Here is a 23,674-nt window from a genome sequence, read left to right on the forward strand (position 1 = left end):
CAAAAAAGGAGCACGTGGCATTTTAGCCACTGAAGTGCCACATGGCATCATATTAGAAATGTATTTAATATGATGCCATGTGGCACTTCAGCGGCCAAAATGCCACGTGGCCTTTTTTTTTGGGGGGGGGAGGCAATCTTCACCGCTCCAAAGCCAAAACTTCGAAGGGGCATAACTTTTGATGCATAACTCGGATTGAGGCAGTTCAAAAAAGGAAAATTACTTAGAATTTCTTTCTTGTTGCGTATTCAAATTTGAGATTTGGCAAAAAATTCAAAGTCTATTTCAAGCTACAAAGCTTTAGACGCATATATGGGAATGATAGTGCAAGATCATTTAAAAGAGGGGTATGTGTGTGTGTGTGTACACACATTCTCTCTCTCTCTCTCTCTCTCTCTCTCTCTCTCTCAACTATCCTTCACCTCCCTTTTTCTCCCTTCTCAATCCCCACGTCTCCCTTCTTACCATCCTCTCTCTCTCTCTCTCTCTCTCTCTCTCTCTCTCTCTCTCTCTCTCTCCCCCCCCCCAAATCTCCCTTCATATTGCTCTCTCTCTCTCTCTCTCCCCCCCCGCCCACAATCTCCCTTCATATTGCTCTCTCTCTCTCTCTCTCTCTCTCTCTCTCTCTCTCTCTCTCCAATCTCCCTTCCTATTGCAACAGTCCATGCCATAGTCGCGCAATTGCCATGTGTCGCTCATGCGATGGCCACACAAAAATCCACCACAATCCTGTGCCAACAGGGAACACCTAATCTAATACCATGTTGGTAGCATGCATGGATGCCACATGTCCTAGGGACATCGCCGAGTGCCGAGGGGCCCAATCCTTTGTCTCCTGGCCACACACACCTATGTCTCCCCAGAAAAGGTCCTAGGAGCAATGAGGGTAATCAAGCCAATATATCCAAGTCCATTAGGGCCGCATTAATTCTTATGGGATTAAATCCCACCAATGCAATGAGTCCTACAACGCGATACGAGCTAATAAACCATGCTCCGCTTGGCTCAATCAAGGTGGGAAGTCCACCACCTCCGACAATTCCTACTTACATAATTGATTAACATAATACTTATAAGCTATTACAATTTCTTAAGCATAATGGAATATTCTTATTTTAGTCTTTTATATATATCCATAGTTAAGACCTTGACCTACTTCACAAGAAAAATATTCAAGAGATTTATTGCACACTTCTCTTGCAATTATGTAAGAGAGAGAGAGAGAGAGAGAGGGAGAGAGAGTGAGAGAGAGAGGGAGGGAGAGAAGGAGGAGGGGGGGGGGGGAGAGAGAGAGAGAGAGAGAGAGGGTGTGAAAGGGGATGAGGAGATAGAGGGAGTTGAAAAGAACCAGAGTACATGCATTAGAAAAAAAGAGAGCTTATTTTGGGGCCTTTTAGAAGAGAGAGAAAATAGGCTCTCAACCAATCAAGAGTGGGCCAACGTAACATTGAAAATTCAACAAAAGAATATGAAAATAAGAAAAAGAAATAGTACTATATGTTCATAGAAGCATGTCACATTAATGAGGTGATCTAATTTGAATCTTTAAAAAATTTATTTTCTGTGCAGAATTTGGTGATTCTGACACTGCAGACGCGTCCGAAACGGCCCAAAATCCCAAGAGCGGCACTGGAAACGCTGAAATCGGACATCCGGAGGCCTGAAAACAGCCAAAAAGGCCGAAAAGTGAGATTTGTTGATAAATGCGATCCGAAACAGCAAATCTCACTTTTCGGATCGCGTTTATCAACAAATCTCACTTTTCGACCTTTTTTGGTCATTTTCGAGCCTCCGGATGTCGGATTTCAGCGTTTCGAGTGCCGTTCTTGGGGTTTTGGGCCGTTCCGGACGCGTCTACGATGTCAGAATCACCAAATTCTACATAGAAAAGTGTTGCTCTTATATGAACATTGAATGTAAAGCATGTGAAAGAATATATTTATTCCTTTTCACACTGACATTTCTCACGCAAGTATCCATATTTTCTTGCTTTTGTAGAGAGAGAAAAGAGAAAATAGTGAATTTCTTACAGGGCCCCAAAATGAGCTTCCATTTTTCCTAATGTGAGATGAGAGCAAGGCAAATAGACAATCAAAGAAATAAGAGAGAGAGGAGGTTTGTGGAGGGATAGAGCCATGGACGGAGGGAGAGAATGTGAAGAGAGAGGGAGAGAGAGAGGGTGTGAAAGGGGATGAGGAAAAAGAGGGGTGTTGAGAACAAGAGCGAGTACATGTGAGATGAGAGCAAGGGAAAGAGACATTAAAAGGAGGGAGAGATAGGTGTGTGGAGGGAGAGAGTCATGAAGGGAGGGAGGGAGGGAGAGAGGGAGAGGGAGGGAGAGAGAGAGAGAGAGGGGAGGGGCAGAGGGAGGAAGTGAAGGATAGAGGGACTGGGAGATGAAGGGAGGGAGGTAGAGAGAGAGAGAGAGAGGAGGGAGGGGAGGGAGGGGGGGGGGGGGGAGAGAGAGAGAGAGAGAGAGAGAGAAGGGGAGGAGGGATGATTGGATAGAGGGGAGTGGAGAAGAGAGAGTACATGAGCGATTAGAAAGAGGAAAACATACATTCAAAGAGAGAAGATAGAAGAGAGAAGAGAGTGCTCGCCATTTTTGAGCAAGCTCACCAAAAGATGCTTGCCAAAAAACATCCCCCTCAACATCTTAGCTTTGCAGGGGCCTTCATGAAAGGTAAATTCGACCTACGAATTTTTCCAACTCATTCCAATCACCATGGATGATTCAATATAATACTAATAACAACTTCTCTCCCTATCCTTTTTTCATTCTAAAAATGTCCATTACTAAAATGGTAGACAAGTCAACACACTTTCAAAGAGACCATTAAAACTAAGAAAGCAATAGCACATATTTATGAATGTTACCATGCTCTTAACAATGAATAATGGAGCAAGGTTTGCCAATGTTCTTGTTCCTAAGGAAATCATCATATTGAATAGCGTTCTACTTAGGCCCGTTAATGCATTATAAATTCCTGCATTTTTTTATAGACTTTTGTGTTGTATGTTCATTGATCCCTAAACGTTTGGTAAGGAATTTGTCTCGAGTAGCCCCAATTAAAAAAAATCTTCTATGGCAAGATGAAACCCAATTGAAGGGCCACCATTTCACTTTAACTGAAGCCAATAATTTGGTTTGGTGTTGGTCAATAGATAACAAAAGAGCATTTGTCACATCTATTTCCCTCTGTGCTTCATATGCTCTTGATCATTGTAGGAAGAAAAAAACTTAGGCATGTCAGATACAATAATGGGGAGCTTGTAAACTATTATGAGAAACCCCAAATACTAATAGGTATGTCACGAATACAATATTGGGGAGCTTGTAAACTAGTATTAGAAACCCCAGAGGCTAATAGGTGCTTTATTCTCGAACTGAGCATGATTGGATTTTAGATATGTTTTGTTGTCACAACACAATTATCACTTGTGTTGTACAAAAGGTTGCAATCTAATAGCATCCACAAATGAGAAAGATTACTATTCTTGCCCTTTTGTGATATAAGATGGATTGAAAGCCAAAGGGTTTGATGAAGATTCTATGACACCCTTCCTCACTTGAACCAAAAGCTCCCGCCATTTAGAATATCTATGGAGGCAAGGAAGCTTGCAAGAGCGAGTGATTAGGAGTTGGATGCAACTAGCAAAAAGTCCAGTGGACACAGTAAAACAATAGAAGCTAAACAAAAGTACCAAAGAAATGACTTGATGTATGTGGAGTACTTAGTAGTTGAGAACAATGTGAATTATGTGACAAGTCTTCTACCATGACAAAAATTTTCATGCAAGCTCATGGACTTTGGAAATACTATCTTGTCACATTATATACACTAACATAGTGCTAAATCTTTGTAACCAACACCTCACGCCCTCATTTATTTTGGCTTCTTCAATCACACTCCTTAGCTTACCTCACAATTCAAAAGGTCAATTGCAAAACCACATTTTGGAGTACCTTCATGCAGAAATAGAAGAATATCTCCAAGATACATCAACTCTATTCACCATTTTCCTTAGCACCATCTTGACACCATTTTCGAATAATTTCTAAATACTTGATAACTCGTTCTAATTAAACTTCTAAACGTATCTTAAGACAAGATTTGAAAGCTTCAACTTATCTTCCTTCAGTGTTCTCTTTTTCCTTTCCTCTTTATATCTTGCTTCCTTTCAACAAAAGTTGACAAAGGAATTACAACTTGATAACAGGTAATGAACAAATGCCACATGTCGGGTGCCAATATTTCAATGTCCCAGCTTTGTCCAAAGACATCCCACATCTCATATTGCAAGCATCAACTTCATTCTCTATAGATTTCCTTTATTTCAACATAATTGCAACCACATATTTCGCTAATGCTTTCTCCCTTGAAGATCGCATGCTCCTCCGTCACAATCCATCGCTCCCCACCTTGCATCGACACGTTTGCAAGGAAACAAGGGCTTCCCCAAGCTGACCATAAAATCCAACACAGCACATAAATTTAAGAGCTTGAGGACAATCTATTATGAGCGTGTCGGAGTGCAGGTGGGGTGCACTCTTCCTATTACCCCCCCCCCCCCTCTCTCCTTTCCAAATATTTATATACATACATACATACCTTCTATTTACGATGTTGTGCACCCTGCACATCCACTGTGCTAGTTCAAGACCAGATCCCACTTGCACCGGATTTGTCCTGTGCAATCAAGAAAGAGATGAGAAAACAAAAGAAATCCTTCAAGGACAAATTGTTCACTTTTGTATTTTTCCTCAATGATATATATTGGCAGCCTCACTGCCCTGTTCTCAATCATTTCTAGACCAGACTCAATTTACGAGAACAAGGTTTGCACATTGCCTAGTTGTTGCAACCATGGCCTTGTCTGGAATTGCTGTCCAGAGATGGCGATGTCTTAATAACAAATGGGACTAACAAAAGACTTTGGAAGAACATGATTTTTTATCATCTTTAAAATAGTACTAACTTGCACACAAGAAGACCAAAAATCATTATTCTTGCCTCACCTTATCTTGTTCACAATAACTTCCTCTAGTTATTGTGGAAACAAAACAAGCCAAATCACTACAAAGCACTAACACTCACTTAAGCACTTCTTTAAAATGATCTGCACATTCTTTGCATGGGTATATTCGTGAAAGTATTGCCATCTGCAAAAATTTAAGCTTAAAAGTTAATATACAAAGAAGCATGGGAGGCTTTATACCTGGAACTGCTTCAACTTGCAGGCTACAAATAACAACAGCCAGAAACTAATCCAAATAGAATATGAAACCTACCAGCTCTTTAACATCCCGTTGTTGCTGTTTCGTTGGCTTGTCAGGAAACTGGACAGAGCCATAAACACATGGGTGAGTAAAGCAACAGGTCAATTCTGTGATCCAACAAAAGAAGATTCGTCGCAGTTCATGTATTTGTTTCCAAAATAGCTTTCCACTGCATTTATTAATATTCAGCACAAATGAATGACACAGGCAATTTCTGAGATTTAAATATGGTGTTTAATGGAAAGCACAGTTCACATACTTCCAAAAAAGGAGTTCTTCCTCCCTTGTGTGTGTGTGTGTCTGGGGTAAAATTTTGCCCACATAAAAACTATGGGACAGTAGTAGACATACTCTAATCTCCTTACATTGAATATTACAGCTTACTAATACCTTCTTTCAGTAGTTTCTTGCAATGCACGTTGTTGCGTCACTAGTAGCCCATGGCCAATCGCAAATCATGGTATTCCTTCCATGCGTCACATTGCCTGGTCATGAAGCCCAAGAGCTATGACTCTCATGGGAGAGTTGAGCTGTGAACCGCCATAGAGTCTCTCAAAGGTGGTAGAGACCACCGCGTAGTATAGTGCCACATGGCACTTGCCTTTCTACCCCTCCATTAGCCTTAATGTTTCTCACCACCCCTTGAAGGTTTACCACGCACACCAACAAATACTAAAAGATAACAAACCCCCCATAAACTGAGAAGGGGTTGCAAACCAAAATTGCAAACAAAATGAGGAAATTCCAATGTCACAATCTACTCCTACTACTACCAGCTGAAACGTGTGTCACTAAAAAGTATAGGCATTGTCCTCCAAGTCAATTACTTCTGTCTTTGCAAAAGTTGTCCCCTTGTCCTTCCTCTTCCACAATGCAGGCCGTCTTATTGGATTCTTTCTACTTCACATCGAATGCTCTCTTATAACAGTATTTCTCTATGTCTCCTTCTCTGCCACAGTAGTCACAAACCAAATCTTTCATCTTGCCTTTTCCCTTATCTTTACCTATGAAAGCCGGTTCACTTGTACGTGTTATGTTAATCTCTGCCCTCCTTCCTTCACTCATAAGCATGGAAACAACATCATGAAAATCAATTGCATCACAATTCCGCTCAAATATGGTGACAATCTCGGAGTACTTAGGTGGAAGACTTGAAATAAAAATTGATTTTGCATCATCACTTTCTACCCAAACATTTAAATCTTGAAGCTGCCTCATAATTGCCCGCATCCTATTTAAGTGAGTTGCTAAGGATTCTTCTTCTCCCATTTGCAAAGAGTATAGCTCTTGCTTTAACATTATGATGGAAAAAATCCACTCCTCAAGCAATTCCAAGAAGCCCTAAAGATTTTTCATTCTTAAGTCCACAAGCTTGCTTTCTCTCTCATTATTGGTAGGTTTCTCTTCTGTACTAGACACAACCCCCTCCAGCCCTTTCTCCATGAACAAAGGACGCAGAAACTGCTGCCAATAATGGAAATTGCATCCATCAAATCTTCCCAAAAATGCCTCAGGCAAGGCGGTCTTGCAAAATTTCTTCCACATATCCATTTCTATTGTTGAAGGATCTGCCCACACAGTTCAGCAAGTACGCCGATGAGCAGTACCTTTCTCCTTCGTGCGCTACGTGACCTTCTGAGAGTGCTAGGTGCCTTGACAATGTCGAATCTTGGAGACCTTCTGCGAATAGTAGTCCTTGCAGCAGCCAGAGTCCTCAGGCGCATGAGATTGTCGCTTGACGATGACCAAGGATGAAGCGTCACTTTCCTTACAGCAGTCACCATGATCAAGTACTTACTGTGATGATCTTCTCGATTGTCAAGGAGACCAGTCATATATTCTTTCGTTTAGAACACCGACTGCTACAAAAATGCCTTAGCCTCTTCAGGTCTGCGCCACGTGTTTGCTATATACGCTTCACGTCTTCTGAGCTGCTCCAAGTCCTCTTCTGACAAAATCTCTTGGACCCTTCTGAACTGAGGGCCAAAATCTGAGGCTGATCAGGGCCAACTTTGGAGGTGTTCAGAGCTGCACACAAGAGGCTGGAGGGGAGCTATTGGAGGACTGAACGCTAGGAGAGCTGGATGAGAAATGAGGGCCTGGAGACCCCCTATTTATAGGGCTGGAGGGCTGAGCCAACCTGCCCAAACTGGCCGACTTTTCAGTCAGCTGTTTGGGGCTGGTTGGCTGGGCCCTTGGCCCCATAAAAGGGTGGCCTAGGGAGGGGTTCGGGGCCCAAAAGGGATCCTATCCTAGGCTGGACCTAGACCTATCTCTAATCCTAAGATGGAAACACTACCCTACTGTTCTCCAGTGGGTACTAGTGAACAAGGACTGATTTGTCTGACTTGACGTAAGACTCGGAGACTGACCTATGTAGCTTATACGTGATTGTCCCTGGACAAGGGCTCACAAATGGGTCACACCATACAACAAAATGTCCTATTAGGGAACTATTATGCACTTGTCGATGTAGCCAGTGTGTCACATTGCACCCAAGTGCAAGGGTGCATGTGACAGGGAGGCCTCGTGGACCTATGGGACAAAGTACAACAGATAGAATGGAAACTCATACAAGCCTCAGAAGGCTGAAGTGAAGGGCATGCTAGGGCCCTTGCTGAGTGCTATGCTAACCTAAGTATAGCTATAGATATCAAAAACTCAAAAAAGCTCAACTAACCCTGGAATTGAAAATGATAGACACCACAAATGATAGCAAACTTTATTGAAAGCTGAAAACACTCCACTACCAGATGCGTATCCCTACGGAGCTTGTTGCATTTGGTTACAAATAGCACCTATGAAAGACACCATGAGCTCCAAACACTCGGAGCATACAACGCTCACACACATTGTGAACTGTTCAGAACAATTCTGAATATAAAGATGTCGATGGAGAGCCACAAGGAGTCATGAAGAGGCACAGATGCGTCGCCGGCAGCCGATGACCAATCCGAATCGTGGTATCCCTTCCATGCGTCACGTTGCCTACTCATGAAGCCCAAGAGCTCCAACTCTCATGGAAGAGTCGAGCTGTGAACCGCCATAGAGTCTCTCAAAGGTGGTAGCGACCACCACGTAGTATAGTGCATGGAATAGCGCCACGTGGCACTTGCCTTTCTACCCCTTGATTAGCCTTAATGTTTCTCACCACCCCTTGGAGGTTTACCACACACACCAACAAATACTAAAAGCTGACAGTTGGAATAGGGTTGGTCACCTCCCCATCTCTCTAAGCCTCCATATTAGGAGAGCATTTGGGGGGGGGAGAGTGAACCATAGGGAAAAACAAAAGAGATGGGGCTGCCACATGGGCAGCACATGGGCTGCCATGTGGGCAGCAAGCCCAAGGACATACCTGGAGGTTTGGGGCCAGCATGAGGACAGCAAAGGTACGGAACTGCCACGTGGCTACCAACGATTGGCAGGGCCAAATCTGCACAGCGAAACAGGCGATGACAGCAGCAACAGTACACGTGTTTGCGCCAGCATGTACAGAACTGTTTGCAGCAGGTTTGGGGGCTGGAAGAGGCCTGACAGGAGGTGAACAGTAGGAAAACACAGTTACCCTGTTTGGAGAGGCCTTCAACTTGGAAGGAGGCCAGAAACAGGTTGGGTATGGGAAGGCCTGCCTAGGGCCAGTGGCAGCCTGCCACGTGGCCAGGCAGGGCCAGCCATGGCTCTACATATGTGCCACCACCAAGGGGAATTCACAGACTACTAGGTCGGTGGGGGGGACTGTTTGGGTCGGCCCAAATCCCCCTACCGCGGCGGCCAGTTTGGGGGGCATCCAGCCCCTATAAAAGGAGGCGATTGGGGCCTCACTTCTCATCCACCAGAGCAACAAAAAGCCCAGCAGATTGGAGCAGTAGATCAGCCTACATGAGGTCTACAGAAGGCTGAAGGGCTGCAAACAAAGAGATAGGTAGGCCTGTACACCTAGGCTGACATTCAGGACACTAAGGTGCAGGGATCACGGCACGAAGACTAGGTCTTCAGAAGCTCAAGAACGAGCATGCAAGCTCAAGGATCTAGAGGTGCCAAGGTGATAGTAGTACAACTTCTGGTAAGATCAGAGGACCAAGGTTTGGTGGGACTCTGGATCTCTCTTTTGTATTGTGTCCATTTGAGGAGTATTCACATGTATTTCACTTATTGCATGTCCTTGTAACATTCATATGCAATCGAGGACGCTTGCCATGTTTCAAGAGAGGGCCATGTCACGAGGGTGTGATTTCTAGCGCATGCATGTTGGCCTGAATGTGGGCAAGACCCCAGGAAAGCAAGGAGCAAGGTCCTGGGTTATTTGATGTGCTAGAACCCCTAGCATTTGTGCCTTGGGGGTGAATTTTGTGGTTTGGAACAAGAAGGGGGCAAATTACCCTAGTTTTCAAGTTACGCCATTGGTAGGCTTCCAAAAAGAGCCCCACCAGAGGGGGCTAGGGGCAAATGAAGGGGGAATGCCACGTGGCATTTCCCCATGCCCAAATGCTTTTGGCAACGTTACCAATGGAAGGATCCAAAGAAAATCATCACGTAAGGTGGTTGATGGGATCGTCTACGGCGAATGGTTCACAGGTAAGGAAAATCGCCGATTGGGAGCACGAAATGATCACCAAGAGAGAGCAAAGGTCGCGACGGGATCCGTGGAGCACTCATGGGCTGACGGGAATTGGCTTCTCGAGAACTTGGGCTGACCTCAAGGCTTTGGTGATGGTCGTGGACAGCGCTTAGGAGCACGGGTGTTGACGGGGAGGACATACGACGAATTGGCCGTGGGCTGAAGGGAATTGTGGGCTGGGTACATTGCACCCAACGGAGGGACAAGCCTGGTGGGCACAGCTGAGTGGCTGGTGATCATGGATCCAACAAAGAGGTCGATGGGCTAGAAATAAGCAGTCCGTATGGGAGAGGGAGCTCGCGGGTCTAGTATGTGGAGCACAGAGTCAGTCGGGGCTGTTAGTTCTTGGCACACGGGTTGTGGACCACGGAGCTGGTTACGAATAACACCTGGGAGCATGGCTTGACGACTGGAGCCTGGTCTGGGCTTGCATTGGGTTTGTTCCCTCAGGCTGTTGTCAAGAGCTTGGACTGTTCGTAGGAGCTGGTTGACGCACAACTCTGGCTGGGCCTCGTTCAATTTGGATTGCAGGCTGGCAGGTCAGGACCCTCCGAGAGGAGCTGCTGCTCTTTCTCTCTTTCTCAACTTGGTTGCGGGCTGGCAAGCCAGAGTACAGCTGCCCCTTATGCTGTGAGCAGCTTAGTGAGGGGATGGCTGAGCATTCCAAAGCTTGGCTGGCCAACGAAGGGCAATTCCTTTGATGTTGGCTGTATTTATATGCTTTATTTCTCTGCTTGGAGCAGATAAATGGCCATGTGGGCCCTGGTAATAATTATGTGGGACTGTGTGGCTTGGTAAGGCCACACAATCCCACATAATTGCCATTTGTTGGATCAGAATTAAATGCTTACTGTTAAGCTTGGTGAGAGCAATGCATAACAAAGTGTAAACAGTTTTGGGCCAAGTGCCATTTGTTGGATCAGAATTAAATGCTTACTGTTAAGCGCAGTGTTTTCCTAGGCAGTGGGCACATGTTTAGTATAGCCTAAGCAAGGGTCAGGAATCCATGCTTGAGATGGGAAATGCCCTGGAACCCAAGAGAGGGATTGTACAGGTCTGACTGCCATAGTGTTTGCTGTATTGTGATGTACATTCTCCTATGGGAAACAAATTGATGTGTCAAGATGTATGCTGCCCATAGGGTGAGAGACTATAGGTAGTGGCAGTCCTAGACAGTGGAGAAAGCTTATGTATGCTTTCTTTCTCTGCATTGAGCAGATGGATGGCTAATCGGGCACTACTGACAGCTATGGGTTACTAGTATGGCCAAGTGTGGTTACTAGTGACAGTTCCAAGCTGTGTGCAACTTCTTGGAATTGGGATGAAGACCTCCTGCCAAGAGTGGTGAGAGCAGTGAACAGTGTATGCAGGGTACATAGAGGATGTGGCCCTCCTCATCCATAGGTGGCAACTTGGGAAGAACATGGACATGCTGTCCCACATGTGGTTTCAGCAAGGACACATGGAAAACATCGTGGATCTTGGAGGTACTAGGTACCTCCAACCAATATGCTGCATCTCCAACGTTGCGGATGATCCTGTAAGGTCCATAATACCTATGAGCAAGCTTTTTGTTGGTATTAAGGCATAACGATTCTTATGGAGACGCAAATGCACATTATCTCCCTCTTTGAAAGACAAATATCTCCTGCGCTCGTCTGCATATTTCTTCTACTTGGCTTGGGCATCTTGCATATTCTTTTTAGCCAACTGCTGAAGGCCATTCATCCTCTTCAAGTCATTCCATGCTTGCTGATTTTTCACAGCCATGTCAGCAATTGAAGAAGGCATCCCGACCTTGCATCCATACATTGCCTCAAACAGGCTCATGCCAATGGAGAGATGCTTGGTACTGTTGTAGCAAAATTCAGCGAGTGCCAACCATTTATACCAAGACTTCTGAGTATCATGACAAAAGTGCTTCAAATATTCCTTCACCCTTTCCAACTGTCCATCAGTGTCAGGATGGTATGCATTACTAGGCAGCTGTAAATAAAACCTGTCAAAAGTGACCCGTAAATGTTGCATCTCTGTCACTGACTATTTCCTAAGGGAAACCATGATGCTTAAAGACATGCTCAACGAATTGCCAAGCAACCCGTGATGCTGAATATGGGTCTTAGTGGGTATGAAATGGGCCTGTTTTGTCATTCTATCCACCACAATGTAGATTCTGTCCCATCCCCTCTCTGTAGAAGGCAATCCTGTGATGAAATCCATTGCTATGTGCGTCCATTTGTCCTCTGAAATGGGTAATGGCTGCAAGAGACCTACGGGTAATTTGCTGTCCACTTTATTATGTTGGCAAGGCAAGCATTCAGACACGCATTTTATGCTTTCTCAGGTAAAGCTCTGCTTGATTCTTTTATATGTTTTAGTGACACCTGCATGTCCAACCATGGGAGAGGAGTGCATTTCTTGCAAAACCAACTGTCTATATTTTTAGTCTGGCACTAAATAAATCATGTCCTTGCACCACAACAGCCCATTATGCAATTTGAATCCCAGATGACTTTGACTAGAAGGCTTTTGCAAATCTGAAAATATGGAGCTGCCTTAGAATTCTGCATATACTCTTCCTGAATGCCATGAATCCACTCCTGATATATCGTAGAGATAGCAGACAAATTGCAAACCCACATCCTGGACAAGGCGTCTGCAACCACATTTTCCTTCCCTTTTCTGCACTCAATGTCAAAATCATAGGATTGGATTACACCACCTCTTCTGCTTATATGACAAATTTGGCTGGGTGAGGAAGAATCTGAATGTCCTATAATCTGTTTTCACTTTAATTTTACTCCCGTACACATAGTGGTGCCATTTCTTGAAAGCATGGAAGATAGCTAACAGGTAATTGAGTTCTTTGGCATCAAACTTCCTGCTTTCAAAGTCTATTACCCCGTCGTTCCTACCTCAGAACAGCCCCCAATCCTTTGCCACTCACAATAAAGGTCATGAAAAATCAGGGCATACCAAGACTAGTGTATGAGTGAGAGCAAATTTCAGGTCTTCAAAGTTGTGTTGTGCTTCCTTTGACCACCGAAAAGCATCCTTCTTCAAGAGGTCAGTAAGAGGGGCTGCCCTCTTGACGAATTTGCATAAAAATCCTCTCAACTGGGTGGGGTTTTGTGGTTGTAGCCAATCTTTGATGCATTTCACCTTTGCGGGATTCACCCGAATGCCATGTCTACTCACAATATGCCCAAGGTACTCAACCTCCTCTGCCATAAAAGTGCATTTGCTGGCTTTTGCATAAAGCTGATGCATCCTCAAAATTTCCAGCACTTGCTACACATGCTTAACGTGCTATCGAAGAAAACAAGCACGCATCTGAAAAGAAGTGGCTACAATATCTTGTTCATTAGTGCCTAGAAGGTGGCCGGAGCATTAGTCAATCCAAGAGGCATCACCTTAAATTCATACATGCCCCATTCTGTGTGGAAGGCCGTCTTGTGCTCATCTCCTTCTTTCACCGTGATTTGATGGTAACCATACCTCACATCTATCTTCATGAAAAACTGAGCACCCTTGAGTTCATCCAACAGGTCATCTATCTTGGGGATTGGAAACCTGTTCTTGATAGTGGCCTTGTTTAGATCCCTGTAATCAATGCACATACGGTACGATCCATCTTTCTTCTTCACCACAAGCACTAGGGAGACAAAAGGAGAAGTGTTATGAGAGACGAAGTCCTTCTCAAGCAATTCCCGCACCTGTACTGCCACTTCCTCCCGCTCGACCTTAGAAAGATGGTACATGGCTTTGTTTATGGGCTTACTGACAGGCTCTAGAACAATGGCATGATCCACATCCTTCTTGGGAGGCAATTGGGATGACATATCAGCAAATACATCAACAAACTCAGAGATGAACTACTCATATCACAATCGTCAACACGAGGAATGCTACCCCCCTTGAGATACTAACAGATTCAATGCATAGAGGGCATGCTCCTTCCTGAGCTCTCTGACCACCTGCCTTGCAGAAATGACCTGCAATTTAGGAGTGGCAATACCATGCAATGCTATAGTTTCTACCCCTGTGGACAAAGTTGAGTGAGAGGGTATTTAAATCCATGCTGATTTTACCCAAAGATTTTAACCAATCACAGCCCAAGACAGCATCTATTGGGCCCATGTCCAGTGCCAAGAGATCCCCAGCAAATTCATAATCCTCACAGAGCTTGATCCTTGCATCTTGGCAACAAAATTTACTGATCAAATGCTGTCCATTTGCCACCTCTACTCTCAGCCCATGATCAATCTGAGTACCAATCAGTCCCACCTTTTGTAAGGTCTTAGGATGGATGAAACTATGAGTGCTACCGCTGTCCACAAGCATGTTAATAGTCTTTCCATCAATTTGCCCTTTCAATCTGATAGTTTCAGCACTTTTGACACCCATCAACACATGAAAAGAGATAGCATAAATTTTTTGTTGCGCATCCCAATAGATCTCCTCGTCATCCACAAGAGCGTTTCCATTTGCATCCTCTCGCGCATGAAAAGGCATAGCAACCTGATGCTCCACATGAAAGACTGTAGGCCAACGGCCTCGCATGCCACAAGTGGGTTGAGTGTCATTTGATTGTGTACCATTTATATTATGTTCAATAGCACCACCAGGATCAAAGAGGAAATCAACCCCCTTTCATGGTTCCAGTAGCTGGAGCTTCTTCTACGTCATGTGCACACACTCATCATGAGTGGCATCCAAGGTCTCAGAAGCATCCATTAAATCCTCACCGTCCGATATCTCAATAATCATGCTGAGTTTTGCAGTGCCACTCATAGTTTGCCAGCCGAAACGTAAAAGGAAGAAATGGAAACGGGAGAAACCGGGGAAACGGAGTTTCAGGCCCTCGCCGAAACGAAAACGGAAGAAGGTACAATTTATGTATAAAATTTTATTTTTTATACATAATACAATTATCAATAGAGTGCAAATTTTACATAATACAATTATCTATACTTGAAGCATCATGCATGCTTCTATGATTCTAAGTTCCTATAATGATTTATCTATCTTGTATCATCTATTATCCATGAATGATGCTTCAACAATCAACATGTGTCATGAACTAAGTTCTAAGTTCTAACTTCTACAACAATCTGAAGTTTGAGAGGGAGGATGGAGAGGTGAGAGGGAGGATAGAGAGGTGAGAAAGGATGGAGAGATAGAAGGAAGATGGGGGAGGTGAAAGAGGATGGAGAGGTAGAAGGATTCGGAGGAGGAGAATGAGAGGTAGGAGGAGGATGGAGAGGTAAGAGAGGAGAGGTAGTGGAGGGATGGAGAGCAACTGCCAACCTGCAGTTGCCAACCTGCAGGATGGAGAGGATGGAGAGTAGGTTGCAGCCTGTAGGGTGGAGAGCAGCCTGCCAGATGGAGGGATGGAGAGGAGAACAAGCTGCGGGCGCCAGGGCCCAAGAATCAAAGATGGAGAGGCTGGAGAGCAGCAGCAAAGGAGGCGGCGGAAACGACGACAGGGGGCGACGAAAAACGGTTTAATTAAAAGAGGGCAAAAAACAGTTTAATCAAAAGAGGGCCAACCACCCCCCAAAAAAAAACAACAAACCCCCTCCCCCACCCCCCTGAAAGAAAAAAAAAAACAGTGATTATGAAACGCCATTTCCGTTTCGCCGTTTCCATTTCCTTGCAAGATCTTGCAACTATGGTGCCACCATTACACATTTTGCAAACTTCTCGATGCTCAGAAGTCCACTTCTCACCACACTTAAAGCATAAGTTTGCCCGCTTTCTGCTGTCCATAATAGCCCTGGTGTGTTGTGTAAATTCTGATTTTTCATTTCCAATGCTTGGCTTAGCTCCTAGCTTAGCATTAGATGACCTATATGGCTTAGCATATGGCATCTTGCTGCCTGTAACAGTGGGAAACCTCAGAAATGGTGCTGATGCTGATTTCCTATCATGCCAATCAGTCACCTTAGGCTTCTTCTCAGTCTCATTTGCAGTCCCGTATGCGCTGCCCACTGCCATCTTATACTTGCTGGCATATTTGGGCTCAAACACCTCTACCAATTGGGCTGCATGCTCAATTGTTTGAGGGTTATGTGCCTTCACATCTGCAGCCAGGGAAGGACTCAATCCTTGGATGAAACGCATAAACTTCCCTTTCTCAAATATGTCCTGTACAAACAAGGAAAGCCTGCAAAAGTGCTGCAAATACTTTGGATTGTACCAGTCTACGACAATGCATAGAATTCAGCCAAGTATTGATCGAAGATGAGGGGGGATACGAAGGTCGTAACCATCATTTCTTTAAATCCCCTCCATGTGGTTGGCCTTCGAGGTGAATCCCTCATATACCACCACCAAGTATGTGCATGGTCTTGCATGTGCATACCCCGCAAAGATTATGCGGTCCTCATCCTGCTTTGGGTAGAAGCGGAAATAATCTTCTTGCAGAATATTTGGGCTCAAACACCTCTGCCAATTGGGCTGCATGCTCAATTGTTTGAGGGTTATGTGCCTTCACATCTGTAGCCAAGGAAGAACTCAATCCCGTGATGAAACGTAGCAACTTCAATTTCTCAGATACGTGCTGTACAAACAAGGAAAGCCTCCAAAAGCGCTACAAATACTCTTGGACTGTACCAATCTGTGACAATGCATAGAATTGTAACCGGCCTTCAGTTTCCTAAAGGGCAATAGACCATAACTTGCATTGCATATTCATTATTCACAGCCACATTGCATCATTTCCAACAACTTAACTTTTAACAATACCACTTAGAAACAATTGGAGAAATAACTGGATGGAGGCTAGAGTGCCCTTGCTCAATGAAACCAAGTACAAGACACCACACTGGCCCCAAACTCTTGGCGCCCCTTCCCGTATTTATTTAGTTCTTTAAGAATGAGATTTTTACATACAACAAGGGCTCACCCTTATGCTCTACCCCACGGGCAATTCCACTGTCCAAGCCAAACCTTTGCTATAACCTGCATTCCATCCTGGTGGACACACTAGTACCCAAGTGCCAAGGCAAGGCTAAGGCATTCACCATTGTCCATGACCAACTGTAAAGGTGTCCAAGCATTCCACAAAGCATCCAACTTACTCAACTAGGACTGGCAATCCCGCAACCCACTGACCAGCCTCTCAGGGTGACCTAGCTTCAACACAGATCTCAAACTGAACAAGTGACCACAATACAGAAAGAAAATCCACACACTGCCCCTTTGATTACACCGTCTATGACTGGGTGCCCAATCACTGCCTGAATGGCCACGAGGGGCTTCCAACAACAAAGGAGCAACAACGAGCTTCCAAAATGACTTCAATACAGCTCCAAAACACCTCTAGAGGCAACAGATCCCAGCAAGCAAGAGGCAGCAAGAGGAATGGGCAGCTAGGAGAGAGAGAGAGAGAGGAAGAGAGAGAATGTTTTGGAATGAGAGAGAGCACAAAAGGATCACGGGCAGGAGAGGAAGAACGTACAGCTAGCAAAGAGCGTTGGGGAGTCTAATGGGCCGTACAAACAGCCAAAACAGCCTTGGGCTGTGTGAAAACAGTCCGTACAGCAATAACCACACCTTGGGATGCATGCTAACTGATCCGCACAGCCAGGAATCAATCTCGGGTGGCATGCAACGATTCTGTACAGCAGCAGCAGCTCCATACACACCCTCGTATAGCGTGCCCGAATGGTCTATACAACCCATATGACTAATCAACACACCTTGGGATGTGTGAGATATCCGTATGACCTTCAAATGAGTGCCAGCAGCCTCAATTTGTGTGCCAATGCTCACGGGGGAGAGAGAGAGAGGCCAGCTGCGTTAAAAAGCCCATACCTTCATCAAAGCCAAGGTGGAAGGAGAGCAAGGGGGGTAGGTGTGCATGAGGGGCTGCACACCACACACACAAACCAATGGAACATTGGTTTGCCCCCTCACATTAAAGTCCTAACCCCTACTAACCAATGAAACATTGGTTTCTCTTTGGGCCCAACATTTAGACCCCTCTAAACCTTGCCTTGCCCCTAGCAAGTAGGCCTAGTGTGTGCACCTAGGGACTTCTGGGAAGTGTTGCTTCCCCTGGGCTAGTCCCCTAAGCCAAGGTTAGTCACGGTTCATAACTTCACGTCCTCGTGACAAAATTCAGCCAAGTACTGATCCAAGATGAATGGGGATATGAAGGTAGTAACCATCATTTCTTTAAAACCCCTCCATGTGGTTGGCCTTTGAGGCGAATCCCTCATATACCGCCACCAAGTATGTGCATAGTCCTACATGTGCATATCTTGCTTTGGGTAGAAGCAGAAATAATCTTTCAACTTCGTAAGCCACTCCTCCAGCTCATTAGGTGCGCGACTGTCCCCTTTGAACTTCTACATTGTGAGTTTGTCCTTGACATCCTTGGCTGCATAATTCCTATTTGTGTAACCTCCAAAAGTATGGGCATCATCACACTTGAGGTTCACATAATCGGAGAAATACATCTCAAGTTTGATGGTCTCAGGTAGGGCCTTATATGAACGCCACGAATCTACCAGCATCTCATCAAAAGTGGCCTATTGCCCACCACTAACCGCCTGCTGCGTAGTAGCTTCTGCCATTTGATGCACTGGCTGCGTCTAGCTGTATGTGCTCACTGGCGGAGCGATAGGTGCATGAACCCCTGTATGGGTCTCTCTGGCAAATGCATCTCTTCGAAATGATGGCATGCCAAAGGGCTGAGAAGAGGACTGACCTCTCTCCCAGTCCACTTCATTTCCTTGCTTGCATTCAAGCTTCTCTCTCCCAAACAGTCACCATGGCACCCAAGCGTGCTCCTCGGGATACATTGCATGATAGTGATGAGGCTGCTCAACATGAGCAATTTCCTTCCACAATGGGTGCATCCACTGGTGGTATAGAGATCCCTACAACTCAGAGTCTCTCTCCTGCATCTCGAGAAGCGCAGGCAGCGCAAACAGTTTTTGGATGCCCTTGCCTCTATACTCCAGGGTGCTTTCCGCCAGATGGGACAGGAGTTCAGCCAGCAACTTGCCATGGCCATGGCCATGGCAAGCTATGTAAGACAAGGGCAAGCAAGCCGCACCCCAGCAAGGGGACCATTCAAACAATCAGGATGTTTTTTCTGCTCCACACAGGGGTTTTATGGTAGATGCTCGCCGTGCCTTTGAGCATCAGTCTTCTGGACTGTTGCATGTATCCTAGCATGGGGATTATTTGGACTTGGATGATGCATTTTCTATGCTGCAAAGCACCTTCTTGTAGGATGTCAGGCCATCTTTTGGGTCACAGTTTTCTGCTTCTATAGAAGCCCAGCCGTCTCTTTTGGGCCGACTTGTTGGTATGCATCCGGTTACTGCTCCTTTTACTGCAACAACGAGCATGCTTGGAGCTGGTCAAAGAAGGAGACAACAAAACCCTGCTGTAATGAGCACCTGATAGTAGAACTACTAAAAAGGCCGATGGTGAAGCTCGCGAGGACAATCGATGAAGAGGCTTCAAAATGGAGTCGAAATTGCTCCCCCAGGGCTGTGAAAGGCCCCTAAAAAGAGGCTGGAAATTCTGCCCTTTTTTTTTGGGGGGGGGGGGGGGCGGGTTCCCTAAGACACCTAGGATAGTTAGTATTGTAATCCTAAGACCTCTAGGACTGTTAGGGCACCTTGGTTAATCAAGGTAAGATTAACTAGACCTTGGTTGGGTTAACTTAACTAATCTAACCTAACCTAGTGCTTAACCTAATCCTAGTTAGCTTCACCCAACCAACCTAACCAGACCTAACTAACCCAACCCAATCGACTAATCTAACCCTAACCTAACGTAGGCTAAGGTTTGCAGGGTGGGAAAAAAGGGCGGCAGCGAGGGCACGTTGCAACCAAACCGGCGGGATAGACCTCACGGCGACGAGCAATGAGACTGGTGACGACGGGCTCTTCTAGCACACGGCTCTTCAAGGCGACACGGGCAGCAACACGACCAAGGCTAGGTCGCGTTGGCGCACAGGCCTAGTATCGATGGAGCAGATGGAATTGCAACCCTTGGGATTAGACAGGCATGCTATCGTTGAGGGATGCTCTTCAGCCCTTGGGATTTGGATGGAGCTCGAATTGCAGTCATGCAACTGTAGGTAGGTTGGGCGATGGTCGCCATAGTCTTTGTACGAATACGCTTGGCATAGGGCTAGACGTTATTTGTGTTGGCGCTCAACTGTTGTTGCGTTGCGGCCAGCAATCCCCGTGGGATTTTCAATTGACGTTGAAGCTGGTCTTCAACGTTGTATTGCTCTATCTTGGAGTTCTCCTTACTTGATGCTAAGACAGCTTATGCTTGCCTGGGGTCAATAGAGAACACTGAGAATGAGAAGAAGTATCGGGAAAGAACGTACAGGGGCTAGGAAGGAGCTCTGATACTAATGCAATGAAAGGCAGGGGCAGATTGGAGGATGTACAGATAGGAAGGGGGAAGATGGAGTGAGAAGAGAAGGAAGGGGGGGGGGAGAGAGAGAGAAGAAGAAGAAGAAGAATGTATTACCGTCCTCTGGGGGCCGAGAAACCGACCCATGGGACCCATGAAAATTACAATACAAGTGTCTCCCTTCTTTTATGGAAGGGGTAGGAAAACAACTATTCTGAAATACATTGAGTAATACAACATTCCCGATATTGAAGAATCTTGGCAATAAAATTGCCCAGAGTGGCTATATGGGTATGTGAAAGCAAGCTTGCGAGGGTGTCGTGTTCCTTTGTAATGTTGTTAAAGTCCCTCCTTATGCATGCATATCGTGGGCATGTAAGGAGGACATGTGCCTCTGTCTCTACTTGTTCTTGGTCACATAACTTGCAAAATCTTTGTTCCCTTGAGACATCTCCCCAAGCACCTTTCTCTACCTCCAAAGTGTGTGATCGGGTGCGGATGAGTGCAATACTTCTTCTTGCATTTGCAGGTATGGGTATAGTTATGTACTTTTGTGCATTATCTTCCTCCTTGGAGTAGGTGTCCCAATAAATGGGATTGATATGTGTACAATAGTACTCATACTTAGCCCTTTTCTCAGCTGATTGCCATTTTTGTTGCAATATTCCCAACAAAGCTTTATGAAATGCCTTCTCATCCATTTCCCCGGATGACATCTCAAGGTAGGATGTTACTCTCCATCTTTGGAACCATCTTTGAATGTCTTGCCACCAACCAGATGATAACATCTTGCTTTTGTTTGTCTTTTGAGGCCTTTTACTTGCTTCCCATGCTTTCATTGGTAATCTCTGCCACCCCATGTTCTTGACCTTCTTCACATATTTGAAAACCCTTCGTAGTGCTCTCAGTTCAATGGGCCTTGTACCAGTCTCAATAAGCATGATTGAGTACGGTGTAGTAATTTTGACTCCTAGATGCCGTCTTAGAAATGATTTCTGTATTTTTTCAATATCATTCCATTTTGATGCTGAGATGCTTCCTCCCCATACTTCTACTGCATATAGCACTGTTTGCACCACATATGCATCAAATAGAATCCGTTTGATGCTCCATCTCTTAGTGTCACTATTTCTGCAGTCATTTTCAAAATGATAATACTTTCCCCACCCAGCATCTATCCTTCTATGGACACAATCATTCCATCTATGATTTGCTGGCACATCTATTCCCAAGTATTTGAATGTGTTTACCCTCTCAATTTCCTGCTCATTGAACATAATACTTGGGGTGTTTGCAGGCTGCTTTGTTTTTACTATCATCATTTTAGTTTTGGTGGCATTTACCATGAGTCCACTCTCTGCACAGAGCTTGTGTAGAATGGGCATCATCCTCTGCATACTTTCTGCTGTGTATGAGAAAAAGACAACATCATCTGCATATAACAACAGTAGTACGGTGTATGCACATATTTCAGGGCCCTCTAGCTGCTGCTCTTGCATCATTTCTTTGACCAACTCCTCCAATCTGTCAATACATAGTCCAAATAATGTTGGTGACAAAGGGCAACCCTGTTTAACCCCCATATTACTGTGGAATGTATTTGACAATCCGTTTCTGCCTTTGAGTTGGCAAGTTACCCTCTCATACAATCTGAAAACTGCTGTTTTTAAGTGGTTTGGCACTCTTAATTGGTCCATTCTTTCCCCCAACTTGTTTCTAGGCACTGTGTCAAATGCCTTCTTGAAATCTATGAAGCAACAATAGAGAGGCTTTCCTTGCAACCGGCTCTCTTCCATTAGAACCCGTAGTGTGACCAAGTGATCCACAGTGCTATGGTTTCTTCGAAAACCAGCTTGTCCGATGGCCCTCTTACCATTTAGTTCTGCCCATATACTAAGTTCTGTCTCAATGATTGTGCCAAAGAGCTTGGCCATGGTGGATCCCACCATGATGGTTCTATAATTGGAAAGCTGGTTACGATCTCCACCTTTATATATTGGTTTTATCCAATTTTCTTGCCACTTTGGGGGGAAGCCATTGGCAATTGCATCATTAAGCAAAGAGACTAGGCATATTCGTGTGTAGTCCCCTGTCCATTTTAGTAGCTCAGCCTTTATATGCAATGTATCATCTGCTTTTCCATTGGCCATTTTCTTCAAGCCCTCATTCACATCGTCCAAAGAGAAAATATGTGGGCTATTGTAGTGAGCTATGTCTGTGAATATAGGTAAGGCATGTGGATGGGTGTAAAGTTGCTTGGCATATTGAAGCATTTCCTCATCTGTGAAGTCTCCCATGATTTCTTTTGATCTCCCTTTAGTTTGTCTCCATGTTCCTCTCGGGTTCTTAGCAAAATCAATGGCATCTTGCCACTCTTTGTCTAACTGATATTTCCTCTTTTTTCTCCGAGTAAGTGCATGGAAGTGCTTTTCAGCCTCTTTACGTTGCAAGTCATTTGGCATCTGTTTAATTTTCAGCCTGACTTTTATGCATTCACCATCAAACCATTTGTTTTGTGGTAAACCCTTTGTGCTTACTCTCTTGATCTTTTTCTGTCCCATGACTGTATGTGCAGCTGAGAGTAAAGCCTGTTTCATTTCACTCCAGTTCAGCCTGCAAACATTCTTAATAAGAGCATCAGTGGTGTCAGCATACTCCTCCCTCTTGTCTATGTCCATCCGAAAAGACCAATTCTTTGCTGCCTGGGCTGTAGTTTCTGCCGAATGAGGTATGTGCATTTTGAGATAAAGGGGGGTATGATCTGATTCTGGATATTTTGGGCCAATTATATAATCATGTACCAAATGTACTGCATCTAGTGAAATTAAGGCGTAGTCTATCACACTTGACCCTCCACTAGCTGGGAAACATGTTGGAACTTTTGTATGTGGAAAGAGGCCTGATCCATTCAGCACTATCATATTAAGCCCATTCACTAGGCTTGTCAATGCCTCTCCATGTGCATTTACTTCCTTGTCCTCCGAGTATCTCTGCCACTTGGGGTCTATCTCAATTTCTTTATCTTTGTCATATTCATGTCCTGTAAGTGACTGAAACTGGGTGTCCCCAATGCGTGCATTCATGTCTCCTAGAATCAATACTCTCCCCTTGGAATTAAATTCCACCAAATCTGAGCATAAGTCTCCGTATGGATCTGATGCATCTCTATCATATCGTTGATAGTATGTTGACCCCGAGTGCGGTATGTAGCATCCAACTATGAAAAATGGTAGGGGCTCTGCTTTCACCATGATCCAGATGAATCGTTTGTAAGGGTCATCTTTGCATATGCTAATACTATCTTGTAAGTGTTCTTTGTATAAGCATGCAACTCCTCCTTGCCCTCTTGTACCAGTGTGTGTTTGGCATATCGAATG

At 44.8% G+C, this 23,674-nt stretch overlaps 1 protein-coding gene across 1 annotated transcript in view; it reads right to left on the reverse strand.

Moving 5' to 3' along the window:
* Positions 1-4,072: 4,072 nt before the first annotated feature.
* ERV1 (Erv1/Alr family protein) overlaps positions 4,073-23,674 on the reverse strand; it is a 41,867-nt gene continuing 22,265 nt past the window's right edge. Inside the window, exons 3-6 of the mRNA XM_087399829.1 lie at positions 5,294-5,341; positions 5,100-5,164; positions 4,614-4,691; positions 4,073-4,465 (exon numbers count right to left, since the gene is read on the reverse strand). Coding sequence (XP_087255955.1) covers positions 4,366-4,465; positions 4,614-4,691; positions 5,100-5,164; positions 5,294-5,341 — 291 coding nt within the window. The 3' untranslated portion in view covers positions 4,073-4,365. The remainder of the gene's footprint in view (positions 4,466-4,613; positions 4,692-5,099; positions 5,165-5,293; positions 5,342-23,674) is intronic.

This window comes from Dipteris shenzhenensis, chromosome 28, assembly GCF_047967505.1.
Source record: "Dipteris shenzhenensis isolate YYH24624 ecotype China chromosome 28, Dip_SZ_1.0, whole genome shotgun sequence".
NCBI lineage: Eukaryota > Viridiplantae > Streptophyta > Polypodiopsida > Gleicheniales > Dipteridaceae > Dipteris > Dipteris shenzhenensis.